The sequence below is a fragment of the Gymnoscopelus braueri genome, assembly GCF_963280865.1.
Source record: "Gymnoscopelus braueri genome assembly, chromosome: 6".
In the NCBI taxonomy this organism is placed as follows: Eukaryota; Metazoa; Chordata; class Actinopteri; order Myctophiformes; family Myctophidae; genus Gymnoscopelus; species Gymnoscopelus braueri.
Genome location: NC_137607.1, coordinates 26,738,925 through 26,753,837, shown reverse-complemented (window position 1 = coordinate 26,753,837; position 14,913 = coordinate 26,738,925). Strand labels below are relative to the sequence as shown.

The 14,913-nt window shown below is 44.6% G+C and overlaps 1 protein-coding gene across 5 annotated transcripts in view; it reads left to right on the top strand.

The window, feature by feature from the left end:
• dennd1b (DENN/MADD domain containing 1B) overlaps positions 1-14,913 on the top strand; it is a 155,139-nt gene that overhangs the window by 51,660 nt on the left and 88,566 nt on the right. For all 5 annotated transcript variants that reach the window (XR_013933235.1, XM_080429756.1, XM_080429755.1 and 2 more), the window contains exon 4: positions 14,501-14,550. Coding sequence is in view for 4 of the 5 variants with exons in the window: in XM_080429756.1 (XP_080285882.1) it covers positions 14,501-14,550 (50 nt within the window). In the remaining variant the exon portion in view is untranslated. The remainder of the gene's footprint in view (positions 1-14,500; positions 14,551-14,913) is intronic.

The following is a 14,913-nucleotide window of genomic DNA, read 5'->3' as shown; positions in this document are numbered from 1 at the left end:
TAATGAAAAGATTGTCACATTTTCCAATAACACAAACCGAGTTTTGGCACCGATATATCGGTTGATCCCTAGCGTGGATGCCTCTCCCCGCCCCCCATTGCCTCGTCTCCCCACCCCATTCGGTGAGCTTGGCCAATAGCATCTGTGAACGTCGTGTACTTCCAAAGATGGTTAATTTATGAAGATACACCATCCCAATTGTAGCCACTAGCTACAACCCTAAAAACAGGAATTGAGTTCAAAATCGGTAAATTGGCCCTTTAGCAATCGTCCACATGCGGCCATAATTATGCACATGACATGTAGCTGGCTAGAAAGGAGGAAGCAGACTACATTTTTATACTGATAATGGGAAAAGGTGTTTGGAGTGCTGGTGCTTTCACACCAGGGACTTGGGCCTGGATCCAAGTCCATCTTTCTGTGTGCCGTATCCGGGCACAGATCAGCGTCCATGACTGTGTATGGATGTTGATGTTTTCCTCTTTTGAAAGGTGTACTCATTAAGCATCAGGTGTCAAATCCAGCCATACCAAAACGCAGAATTGGACTGAAATTGGGGCAGACTGACAACTGCTATCACAACTGGATATACAGGCTTTCAGTGGTCCTAAGTATTCACTAAATTGATTTTTATTTATTTTTACATACTCACAGGCCATATAGTCATTACTGAAGCAAATAAACAAAGTATCTCAAAACAGTCAAGTAAATGAGTGGGTAACAGGATAGACAAATATCAAGTAAGACAAAATACAAATTGAATGAATTGGCTTTTTAAATAATATGTATTCTCTAAATACTCTTGTGCTCTTTATCTGTATCCTGTGTTTCTTGCCTACTGCTCTGCTTCTTCAACAGACCACACCCACCCCGGTTCACTCATACTGCTGCAACTAATACATGAGTACACAATTTAAGAAAGTGATGCACTTCTTGTGAATATACTTGTGGATGGACTAATTTGATTTAATTATCCTACTCTTACACAAGAAGAAAATGCAAGTGCCTGTCCATGTGATGTTGTAATTCAGGAAATAAAAAATACATAATGCAGTCTACAGTATCTGTATACAATACAATACAATACAATATATTGATCTGAATACAAATAGGAACAGGTGTTTGTCACATGGTTATGATATTAGGCTGTTGCAATTTTACGGCGTGGCTCTGTAGGCTGCTTTTTGTGTCCGTCTGTGTGTGTCTGCCTGTTTGTCTGGTGTCAATCTCGCAAACCGATCGTTCAGCGCCAAAATGTTTGTACACATGTTTTTTTTTACACATGAGATTTTTTCAATCTGTGCTCATGTGTCTCTGCTATAAATACAAAATGTTTCATTTTATTGTTATGAATGAGATTGCCTAGCAATCATGACTTTTATGATTGGTACAGTCATAGGCTACAGGAAAGTTGCAACAGTGATGAGAATGTGAGCGATTCACAGCCACAGACTCTCTGTAGGGTTTGAGAGAAAGACAACACTCTGACACTTACAGTAAGTGTCTCCTTAGACACCGTGTGACTTTTTTTAATCTAACATGTTAAATGCTCTGTCACAGCTTTAGAATGCCACTGATGTGTGCACTACCAGGTCAAGTCATGACTCTGAGTTCATGAGACCATAGACCAATTATTTGTTTACCAACATTGAGACTGGACGCACAGGTGATTGTTTCATGCAATCAATTCCCAACTTATTGTTTCGGGGTGCGCTGGTTTCAGTTCATTCCACCTCCTCTTGTGTGTTGGACAGTGAGGCGCGTCCTAGCGAGACATGACAGAATGGGTTTCATTTGGTGCCAGCCTGCGCGCGCATACTGGTTCTTATCAGTGTGACGTCGTCTGTTAAGGGGTCTATAATGACCGTGAAGGTATGAATGCTGCATTTAGCTGTTGCCAACAGGTTTTTGGTTTGTAAATGGCTCTTCTTCTGTTTTGCTGTGGATGCTTCCCCATTAGGTGTTAGCCTTAGAGTTAGAATGGGAGGGTTTAGATCATGGATGTCAAACTGATTTTAGGTCACGGGCCAGACTAGGCAAAATGCGACTTCATGTGGGTTGTTCGTTCACGAGTGTACCCACCTTTGTTTTTCCAGCCTGATATTCTCATGTGTCTCTCTGCTATAACTGCAAAATGTTTAAATTCATGAAATTCATTTCTTATGAAGAATATTGCCTAGCAAGCGTTACTTTTAATATTGGTATTAACTTACAGTCAGGCTGCACAGAAGTTGCAAGGGTGACAAGAACTGTAACTCAGCGTGTGCTCAGCAATTCACATCACATATTAGCTCATCTCTAGGTTCGAATTTTAAGACGTTTACTCTAATGCTTGCTTTATACCGTGTCGTATGACAGTGTCGACGGTGTCACTCACGATGCGACACATTGTGAGCTTGTAGATCTGCTATTTTCGACTTGCGACACCGTTATCAAAAGACTATAAATCATGCTAAGTGTATATATACTAGTGTTGCCTCTTGCATCTATCTCTCTCATTCATGTGACCATCTATCCTCTATTTTTTCCTTGCTCTGTCATTATAGCATCACAGCCAATAAGCTAACAGGATCCGGTGTGGTTTGGAGATTATTTTAGAAGCATGGTGTGGGTTGTGTATTAAAGCTCTCAGATGAGCTCAGACAGACAGGCCCTTCTCCCCTTGAAATCACTCACAGTTTTCAGCATTTTATAAGTAGGTCAGTATAAGTTTTGTGATAAGTATCTCATTTGTGGCTGTGTGTGTTTTAATCTGTGCGTGTCTTTTAGCTCTGCATGCGCATGTTCGAACCATCCACTGTTCTCTCCAATCAAGGTCTCATAACATCAGGCCTTTTTTTTCAATTCTGCATCTATTTATTAGTTTTCCCCCCTCCCTCCCCCTCCCCCTCTCTCTCTCTCTTCCCCTCTCTCTCTCTCTCCCTCCCTCTCTCTCTCTTCAAACCAAGGCTCAGCTGTCCTTGTGCCTTTTACATGTTGCAAATGAATGCATATCCATGCAAATTCTCAAAAAGAGAGAGAGGGAGAATTTGAATATATTGCTTAAAGCTGCGCCCGAGCCGACCCTGCCATTCGGTGTTTGAAAGCAGCGTGTCTGTTTGAATACTGAGGTTCTCTCTTTGTCATGTTCGCCAGAGGGGCTGGGTGAGCGAACCAACGCAGGCAGGGAACGGGCAGAGATCGGCTGGCCAGCCGCACACAGACGGACTAATTGGGGAAAGGGGGGCGAAAGGGGGTGTCGACGGGTGAGGAGGGGGGTGGGAGGTGTAGGGAGGGAGAGGGGTGGGGGTGGGGGGGGATATCTGAGAGAGACGACAGGGGGTTTGAGAGTGAGGTGCAAAAGGACAGTCAGTACGGAGGGGGGTAGAAAAGGTGACAAAGAGGGCAAGAGAGTGAGCGAGAGGAAGGGGTGAGGGATGGGTGAGAGGAGACACAGTGGTTTCCAGCGTTGATCTGCCAGTAGACCTGCTGTGGGATGTCATTATACTGTCTTCATAGCCAGTGTACCTGCCTTACTGCAGTCTCGCAAACTCCCATTATATCATATACTTTACATTCATTGTCAATACTATACATTCACTAGCTGACACTGTAAGTATATGATACTTATTATACTATATACATTCACTAGGGGTGTGCCGATATATCGTCCCGCGATATATCGCGATACGTTTTCGTGACGATATGTATCGTTATGGGAAAAAAAAATATCGTTTTGATTTTTACAATAATAATAATCAGGCATGCAAACATCCCCGAGGTGAAAAGGGTGACTACATGTTTTTTTTTTTCAGGTGTCACACTATTTGTCAGGTGTCACACTATTGCCCTATTTGGATTCAAAACGGCTATTGTAGCTGAAAAGCTACAAGTTTGCATGTCTGAATAATGCAAAAACAGAATTATTTGTTTGCATTTGCTTTTTTTCTCCCCCATATATTTTCATAATAAAAAAGTGTGTATCGTATCGAAATCGCATAGAAGATGTGAGCCCAATATCGTATCGTATCGTTTCGTGAAATTAGGCACACCCCTAACATTCACTGTCAGTCAGTGATTGTATAGTAATATTCATGTTATACAGTATACTATAAATTCATTAGCTGACACAGTGAATGTATAGAATGATACTATACTGTACATTATTTCATACTATACATTCATGGCTGACAGTGTGGTGGTGGCCAAGCACACAATAATATCCTCGGTGTTAATACAGCTCTCTGAGGGTGCACAGATCGACCATTTGGTTTAATTTGTACACCCTACTAAGTTCAATTAACACTCTGGATTTTACTGTGCAAGCACAGGGCAGTCTGTGCCGGGAGCTCAGAACGATTTTTGTCCGCAACCCGAAAGTGACATTCTTCTCACTCAGCCCCTGGACCTAATATAATGGTCTCATATTAAGGCTCTTGAATATAGGGAAACAATAGAGTAATGTAATGTAATCCAGCTAAGGTTTAAGAGACAATGTTCTGAGCCAGGGGGAGACAGCAAGTCTTTGAACTATTGGCCATTGTGGTTCAGTGGAATCTGAATATGACATTGTTAATTGACAAGAATAAACTCACGGTCGTGTCAACGGAAATGTGCTCAGCTGTAGTGAGTAGGGAATTGTACACTAACGGTCGGGTAACTGCTACTATGGATGGCTTTGGTATGTGTGTGGGAAACACTTAAAGCTGAAACTGGTTAAAGCTGGGCACACTACAGGGGTTTTACAATCCTAACCGATTTTGAAATCGAGTTGCATCACGCAATTACGGATAATCTTATAAGATTATCTTCTCTATAATCTTAAACATTACAAGATTTTAAAATAATGGCACATCACACACTACAGGATTTTATTCAGATTATCGTGCCTGGCCCTGGCTGAGCAATGCAGCACCTCACGTGATCAAATGTGGAATCATATGTACTGTAAACAGTGGAATCGGCTAAACTTGCTGTGGCGACGGACAAATGATTGTGATTATGTCTGGGAAGACATGTTGTTTCGACCGGTCGTTCAGTCTCCCCGTCTCTCTCGGCCGTGCGCGACTCCCACTGTTCCACTCAGACAGTAGTGGTAATCATCCAGATAAAATAACATGTTTGATAATTAATTATTGGGGCGGTCCCAATAGTCTGTGAGCACTGAGCAGATCGAGAGGTTTAATTTAACTCAATCTTTGAACCCCCTCACACTACAGGATAATCTGGGCAGATAATCAGTTCCGATCAGCCTCGAAACGGGAACGCCTGTCCGTGCACAACATGCCGTCCCTGAACATACAGTATATTCTGCACTGACTCAGAGAAATTAAAGTGTAGTCCTTACATATTTGAAGGGCTGTGAAACCCTCAGTTTTGTTTCCTCTCAGTCCACCGCAGCAGTTTAAAAAATTCACTGAGGGAGCAGCAGTGGAGAGTACAGGGGACTGGATAGGGGGATTATCACCACGTACACCGATTACATCGTTGTACTTAAGTATGACACTACTGTATGTCACACAGTACCAACCCTACTTTTGATTTTCAACAGTGGAAAAAAAAAGTATTATTGATTTAGCGCCTGAACATAAGCAGTTCAACAGATGTACTTAGTTATTTGTTGAGATAATGCCTGTCTAGCTCAGTTAACCACTTAAACAATGTATAGTTCATTGACCGGGGTCCCCCAGGGGTCTATATTTGGTCCCCCTCCTTTCAAACTGTCTGTAGAAGAGGCAGTGGGCAATCAAATTAAAAGGTGAAAGGTTGGCAGATTAAATGGCATTTAATTTTTCTTGCTTCATGCCTAAAATCTGTGGTTAACAGAGACGTTCCGTTTATTAATCTGTGCTCCGGGAGGTGATGCTACTACCCTCCAATTGCATTCAGATAAGCCCCGCCCCTCACACACACCGCCCCAAGGGCTCCGCGGGCCCAGCTGGGCTGAAGTGGGCTAAGTTCCACTGGCTCTAGCTGGGTATGTTAGTGTGGCTGTAGTAGCCGGGGGAATATAAAGCAGGACAGGGGTTTAAAGACCAAGTCCCCCCAGGGAGGAGTCCTCTGTGCCTGAGGAGAGGGGTGTGAACTTAGCCGCTTCTGTCTCCCTCCCTCTCTCTCTCCCTCTCTCTCTCTCTCTCTCTCTCTCTCTCTCTCTCTCACTTTCTCTCTCTCTCCCTCCCTCCCTCCTTCAGCAGGTTTCTCCTCCCTCTCTACCACCCATGACATTCACTCTCCCTCCTGATCTCAATGGTTCTACCCTGTCTTTCTCTCAAAACGCATTATTGTGTTTCTTAAAGTTGAAAGCGAATCGTATACGATAAAGTATATAAATTAGTCCTCCGGCTTTGTTTTTATTTTTTATTTTTTTGGGGCGGGGGGGCGGTTCACCCATTCCTCATATTCTTTCTAGCTTTTTTTCCCCCTCCGTCCCCTCCTCTTCTGCCCCTTCATTCTTCCTCTATTCCACTCTTGCTCTCCAGTCTCCACCACATTAGTCGAGAACACAAGGGAATATCGCTCGTCAAGTTCACAGTGGTAATAATGAAACCTGCAAAGGAATTTCAGCTGGTTTTGACTTCATTCCTGTCTGCTGGTAAAGCCACTGTGGAAGTGCACGCTGCCAGGGTACACTGTGTAAAGTACACTGAGATTGTACAAATAGAACCAAATGCGCTCTTACGGGTTGAAAGACCCGTAAATGGTCCATTTGGTTACATTTGTACTCTCTCAGAGTTAAAGTAACACTCAGGATTTTACTGTGTATTCTTCCCCCTTTGCCTGTTCATGGTCTCTCAATCCATGACTTTGAGTTATGTGATTCTCTGGGATGGCTGAGAGGTGTATGTATGTATGTATGAGAGAGGGTGTGTGTATACATGCGTACATGCGTACGCACGTGTGTGTGTGTGTGTGTGTGTGTGTGTGTGTGTGTGAGAGAGAGAGACTGTGTGTGTGTGTGTGTGTGTGTGAGAGAGAGACTGTGAGTGTGCGTGCGTGTGAGCCTAGTCCTCAGGGAGGGATCAGTCCCATGTATCAATGCCATGCATTTCCAACCATTACTCAATCATACTGCTTTAATCAACCCTACAGCACTGTAAAAGAAAATCAGTACAGTGTGTGGATGCAAGGAAGAGTTTAGCCCTAAATTTCTTTCTTTTTGCCCTGTGTGGGCAGGTTCCTTGCAGCGTTGCGCTGTAGCCTGCTATTCAGTGGAAGGAGGGGGGGCAAGGCGAGCTGTGCTGCGCCAGCGCTGCTATGTGCCGTGTAGCGTTGCGTCGTAGCGATAGCACACCCGTCCGCTGGGGAGAACCGAGAGCATTCTGTCTCGCTGAGTGATACCCCTGTCTCCACCGACGATAAACAACACACTGACACACGCACACGCACACACACACACACACACACACACACACACACACACACACACACACACACACACACACACACACACACACACACACACACACACACACACACACACACACACACACTCCACTGTCTCCGAGGCCCAGCCTAGCAACAGCTTCCTCCTTCACACCCCCCAGAGCTGTAAATGTATTAGCTGCCTCATATTCTTTTGTCTTGGGAAAATGGGGAGCAGGGGGAGTGTGTGTCTGTGTGTGTGTGTGTGTGTGTGTGTGTGTGTGTGTGTGTGGTTGGGGGGGGGGGGGTACTAGGCAACAAGAGTGGCAAAGCCTGCCATTCCTGTCTAGAGATCCCTCTGGTATACTGTAGGGCCCAGTGGTGGAGAGACGGTAGGAGAGAGAGAGGTACAGGGCTCCAAATATTGCACCGAGAAGGAGGGAGGTACAGTACAGGCAGACAGGGAGGCAGGGAATGACAGAGAGAGAGAGAGAGAGAGAGAGAGAGAGAGAGGTGTGCATATGCATGTCTGTTGTCAGTGATGCAGGTATGGTGGAGAAAACCCACTGATGGAAGAGAAAAAAAACAGGAGTGTGAGACTCAAATCACACATGAGACATCGGTCTGCTGTTCTCGTACCAAAAAGAGAAGTTGAACGAGTGTGACGCGTTAGCTCTGCTAAAAACGGACTCTTTTTTTTTTATGGTTGAGAGGCATTTTTTTTTCTCTGTCTTTTTTTTCTAAGATGATATTTATGGAATTTCAGCTTTATGAGGACAGGAGAGTGGAGAGAAAGATAGGAAAGCAAGGGCAGGACGAAATGAGTTGGGAATCGAACGCATGACGATGATTATGCGGTTGACAATACCAACCGGTTGAGCCCCCAGGGACTCACCGGGGAGCCAGGGGAGTCTTTCCAGATGCATTTGTCTGACTTAGCCACTTTCAACGTGTGATTATAGGCTAAAATAAAAAATAATAAAGTTACATTTAAAAACAAATAGCAGATCTGCAAGCTCACAACGTGTTAAGCTTGTAGATAAGTTATTTTTTTCTATTTTATTATTTATTTATTATTATTATTATCTTATGACTAAAGTGTACTACGGCAACAGCTAAGGGACAACTTCAGATATTTACATACTAGTCCATATCTAGACAACAATATGAGTTGCTTTTTTCATATAATTATATGGAAATGACTAAAAATTACAAGTTCTTAAAAGGTGATTGAGCAGAATGGCACGAGTTGAGGAAGAAGCTAGTTGTACATTCTGTATTGACAGTGGGCTACTTGATACAATATTGGCGTGGCAAAATGTATATAACATATTTATTGTTTATGAGAATGCTACATTATAACATTGGCCACATCACAGACTTTGCCTGTCTTGTCTAGGTTTTGTATTTCGATGTTATGTTCATGTTCTAGTTTTCATGGTTCTATGTTCATGTCTTCTCCAGCTGTATCTCATTGTAATCAGGAATCTATTGTCTTGTTCCCCAGTCAGTCCTTGTCGGGTCATTGTTTGGTGTCGCATCATGTCAGTCTGTTTGTGATGTCTGTTCTGCCACTAAATACTTTCAATAAAGGCATAAAAGCCCAAAAGATATTGAAAAAAAAAAAAGAAAAAAAAACATGGGCATACATAAAATATGCACACACGCATGCACACACGCACGCACACATGCACGCGCACACACCTCCCTACTAGTCCTGAATTTGATCACAGTCCCTGTGGCCCCATTGGCAAGGCAAGGCAGGCAATTTATTTGTATAGCACATTTCAACAAGGCAACATTTTCAAGGCAATTCAATGTGCTTTACACAGAACATCAAGCAAAGGGAACACAATTATAAAATAACATTAGGATACATAAAACAAAAGAAGTAAAAAATAACAATACAATTAAACAGTGCAGAAGAGAAAAAAAGAAAACAGAAAAGCAACTCAATCAAAGGCAGCGGCAAACAGAAAAGTCTTTAGTCGTGATTTAAAAGAAATAAGAGTAGCAGCAAACATGCAGTTTTCTGGGAGTTTGTTCCAGATATGTGGTGCATAAAAACTAAATGCTGCTTCCCCACGTCTATATTTGGTTTTAGGGACAGAAAGCAGACCTTTCCCAGATGACCTGAGAGATCTACAGTAGATGGTTCGTGACATCGCACAAGATCAGAAATGTATTTTGGCTCTAAACCATTCAAAGCTTTATAGACCAACAGAAGTATTTTGAAATCAATTATTTGACACACAGGGAGCCAGAGTAAGGATTTAAGAACTGGAGGGATATGCTCCGCTTTCTTGGTATTAGTAAGGACTCGAGCAGCAGCATTCTGAATCAACAGTTTTTTTTTATTATTGTGCCAATGTGGCTGTTCAAGTTCAGGTCTGAGTCCATAACTACACAAAGGTTTTTGACTTGGCTAGAAGTTTTTAACTTTACCGATTGGAGCTGGGCGCTGACTTTGAAACTGTTCCTTGGCTCCAAAAACGTCAGTTTTGTCTTTTTGTTGAAAATTATGGCACATCCAATTGTGATTTGTTCAATGCATTTACGCAGTTTTTATATCGGACCATAGTCCTCTGGTGATACACTGTTATGTAGATTTGTGTATCCTCTGCATAACTATGGTAGCTTATTTTGTTGTTTTCCATAATCTGAGCTTGTGGGAGCATGTAGATATTGAACAGTAGAGACCCTAGAATGGATCCTTGCGGAACTCTGCATGTAATTTTTGTCCGCTCAGATGTGTAATTACTAATTAGCGATAGATACAAAATAGTCTCTGTTCTCTAAATATGATTTCATACCAGTTTAGTACTGTGCCAGAAAGTCGCACCCAATTTTTCAGTCTGTCTAGTAATATATTGTGGTCGACCGTGTCATATGCAGCACTGTAGTGATGTTGCTCATGTGGGGACCCCCCGGGGGTCCTGACCCACAGGTTGAGAACCACTGTCCTAATGTACATTCTATTATGCTGCTTGTTGTAGTCACAAACTCAGAATACAGGGTACAAACTACGATATAAAGTTCATAATAATAATATGAAAAAGATAATGTACACTTCATAGGAGCAGAAATAGATAGGAACTAAAGAACAACACTTGTGGAAGGGAGAAGAGAATGTAAACGGAACAAAGATATTTGTTTAAGAAAAGTAGATGTTTGCGGCAGTATTTATTGCTCTGGTGTTTTCTTCTTAAAAAGTGGGATTCCCTTCAAATGATTTATGCTTGTGTCGCACCGAAAATAACGATCTGAAAACAACGTGTCGCGTGTCAGTGTTTCGGCTTGCGGCTCGCTTTGGTGCGCGGCTCGGGCTCACTTTGGTGCGCGGCTCGGGCTCACTTTGGTGCACGGCTCGCGGCTCACTTTGGTGCTCGGTTTGGTGCGCGGCTCGCTTTAGTGCGCGGCTCGGTTTGGTGCGCCGCTCACTTTGGTTAGCGGCTCGGTTTGGTTCGCGGCTCGGTTTGGTGCGCCGCTCACTTTGGTTCGCGGCTCGGTTTGGTTCGCGGCTCGGTTTGGTGCGCCGCTCACTTTGGTTAGCGGCTCGGTTTGGTTCGCGGCTCGGTTTGGTGCGCCGCTCACTTTGGTTCGCGGCTCGGTTTGGTTCGCGACTCGGTTTGGTGCTCTGTTTGGTGCGCGACTCGCTTTGGTGCTCGGCTTGTGGCTCGGTTTGGGGCGCCGCTCACTTTGGTTCGCGGCTCGGTTTGGTTCGCGACTCGGTTTGGTGCGCCGCTCACTTTGGTTCGCGGCTCGGTTTGGTTCGCGACTCGGTTTGGTGCGCGGCTCGCGGCTCGGTTTGGTGCGCGGCTCGGTTTGGTGCGCGGCTCACTTTGGTTCGCGGCTCGGTTTGGTGCGCGGCTCACTTTGGTTCGCGGCTCGCGGCTCGGTTTGGTGCGCGGCTCGCGGCTTGCTTTGGTGCGCGGCTTGCGGCTCACTTTGGGGCTCGGTTTGGTGCGCGGCTCGCTTTGGTGCGCGGGTCGCTTTGGAGCACGACTGCGTGGTTCACGGCTCGCTTTGGTTGTATGCATCCCGTGGACGCCGTGATGGTTGGTTTAATGCGTCCTTTATAAAAAAAAAAAAAAGTGCAGTCTCAGTGCTGTGGTGTGGTCGAAAACCTGACTGGAAGACATCAAGGGCATTGTTTAGTGTCATTGGCCTGTCACTCAACACACAACTCTACCTGTTGTGGGCGGAGCAATGATAAGTGAGAAATCTGGGAAGACAAATGTTATTATTTGAAGATAAAGTGTGTGTGTGTGTGTGTGTCTGTGTGAGTGCGCGTGCGTGCACATGTGCACGCGCACGTGTGTTTTGTATGCCATATGCAGTGCGCCAGGGACGCTTCTCTGGAACATATTGGTGTGCGTACAGAGTGGTTAATAATAGTAGCGAGTGCATACCGCCGTGGCAGCTCTGATGTGTGTGACAGTTTTACAGCCGCACATGCCAAGACACACACACACACACACACACACACACACACACACACACACACACACACACACACACACACACACACACACACACACACACAGCAAGAGACCCCCTCTGCCATGGAGCCCTCCGTCTTTGTTGAGTTCTCAATTTTATCACAGATCCTGATAAGTAAAAACAACCGCTTCCCACCCATTCTCCCCCCCCTCCCCTCCTCTCGCTTCCATATGTGCGCACACACACACACACACACACACACACACACACACACACACACACACACACACAACAAACAAAAACATATAGCCTAGTCAAAGTCAGCCACCCACTCACACATGCAGCACAGAAACATGCACATGCTTAATCGCCTTCTCACATTCAATGCACAAACGCCTTCAAGCAGGCACTCGCACGTGTCACACACGCAGACACGCAAGTATGCATGATGCACACACACGCACACGCATGCAGCTACCCCCATCTCCATCATAGCTCATTGTTGCTGTTGTTTGTCTATGGCTGGGGGTGTTGCAGTGGGGGGGGGCAGCTTTGAGTTTTGATCAGAGGGTTCAAAACTCAAAGCTGTTTTTTTTGTTTTTGGGGGGGGGGGGGTCTTTGTAATAACAGGCAATAGGGCTGCAACTATCGATTATTTTCTTAGCGATTATGATATTGCTTACTTTTTCAATTAATCAAATAATAATAATAATAATAACTTTTTTTATATACGCAGTCGGGCAGAAACCTCTTATTTCCATATTCTAACTTTTTGTGTTTTTTCATGAATGAATACCCTACTTGATCATACTACAGCGTCAGACAAAAGCATCAAAAGTAGCAGCTCTACAGATCTCTTGTGAATATTGGGTTGCATCCTTTCTATTGTATCTCAAATCCTGTAAACATTTGTTTCTGTTATACTGAACTGTCACATGACGTCTTTTGATTGTTTGTTTGTTTTTGGATTCAGTTTTTAGTTCTTGTCTTTTTTTATTTTGTGTTATATGTTTGTATGTCTTACAAAGTTTAGAAATTCAAAAATAAAGAGTTTTAAAATAAGAAGAGTAGCAGATGTACAAGCTCGAAACACAGCTTTGAAGGTTTCCACCTGACAGGGAGGATATCAACAAATACAATTGACTAAATCGATTAATCTGATAAACCACTTAAGCCCTATTTGATACTTTGTTGTACAACAGCGTAGGCAGAAATAATTTTTTTATTATTATTTTATAATCGATTAAATCAGTTATCGATTGATTAACTGTTGCACCTGTTGTGTTCAGTACAGTCAGCTACCCGTTCTGTGGAGGGAGACACATGCAGGCACAGACAGACAGACAGACGGTCAGACGGTCAGATAGACCTCTGGCTTGTTGGCGGTCCTTGGCTATTAGAGACGGATGGAAAAAAGAGAGAGACCTCTATATTCGGCCTCTATAAACTACACTACAGCAGTGGTTCTCAAACCTTTTCATTTCAAAGACCCCCAACATGATATGTATTTGGCTGCGGACCCCCCATCTAAAAAAAAAATTGTGCCAAAAATAGCAGATCTACAAGCTCATAGCGTGGCGCTATGAGCTTGTAGATCTGCTACTTTTGAATATAGCCAAAGTATAAAATATGATTTAAAGTGGTTAAAATTGTGACACTATATTAACACATTTAGCTGCGGACCCCCTGGTACCCCCCCAAGGACCCCTGGGGGTCCCCGGACCCCACTTTGAGAACCAATGCACTACAGTATACAAACAGAGAGAGAGACAGACAGACAGACAGACAGACAGACAGACAGACAGACAGACAGACAGACAGAGCCCTGGTGGCTTGGTGGCTGGTCTGGGTCTGTATAGCTACTATAACCCATATGGTGCTCTACTGTGTTCCTGCTCCATGTCTAAATCCATATGCTGAAGGAGGAAGGCCGCCACCACCGGACCCCCCCCCCCCCCCCCCCCAACACCACCACCCCCCCCCCCTCACACACACGCTCCTTCTTAAACCACAGGGGAGATGTTGGGAGGTAAAGCCCCGCAGGCTCACCCCCCCCCCCACCACACCTCTTAACCCCTCAGAGCTGCTTAGCCTATTGTCACTGCAATCTGCCACCACAACCTAGCCCCCCCCGTCTGTCTGTCTCTCTCTCTCTCTCAGTCTCTCTCTCTTCCCCCCCCATCTCTCTCTCGCTCTGTGTCTCTCCCTCTCTGTCTCTCCCTCCCCCTATCTCTCTCTCTCTCCCCTCATTTTACATCTCCCTTTGGCACCTGATAATCGATGAACTCGTTCGCTGCTAATTATTTAAGCTGTTGATCGGGGAGACCCCCCCCCCCCCCACCATTCTTTAAAAAAAAGAAAAAAAGAAAAGAAGTCAATCTTTGGTCTCCGTGTCTCCGTTCCGCCGGCTGAAGTACTCTAGATTGCCAATTCATTTGGATTAAGTGCATTAGGGCTACAGCGTGTTGATGGGAACATTTTGTCAGATCACTATCAGCGGCGCTAACATTAATCCTCATTTTGCTCTGCCAGTTGATACTGCCCACTTAGAATACACCCTGGGGACTGTGTATCTGAAATGGACCATTATGGTTCTTTTTGCTCTCTCTGTTCTCCCCTTTTAATCGAGTGCATCTCTAAAAATTATGTTTTCTCCCTCTCCCCCCTCTCCCCCCCTCTCTCTCTCTCTCCCTCTCTCTCTGTTCTTGTTTCACAGGAGGTCCTGCAGACGGTACCAAAGTTCTGCTTTCCCTTTGACGTGGCAAGGTACGGTTCCTCCACACCCACTTCCCCATTCTCACAGCACCGAGGCTTAACTTGCACCTCCTCCGCGCATGTGCATGCACGTACACACACACACACACACACACACACACACACACACACACACACACACACACACACACACACACACACACACACACACACACACACACACACACACACACACACACACGCACACACACACAGACAATAACGCAACACATGTAGGCGGTGACATATGTGCAGATGTACTGATGCACACACACATACCGTATTGTACACACGACACACACATACATACAAACATACACACACACACATGCACTCACGCTCGTGAGTGAGTACATGACAAAAAAAAGCCTTCCC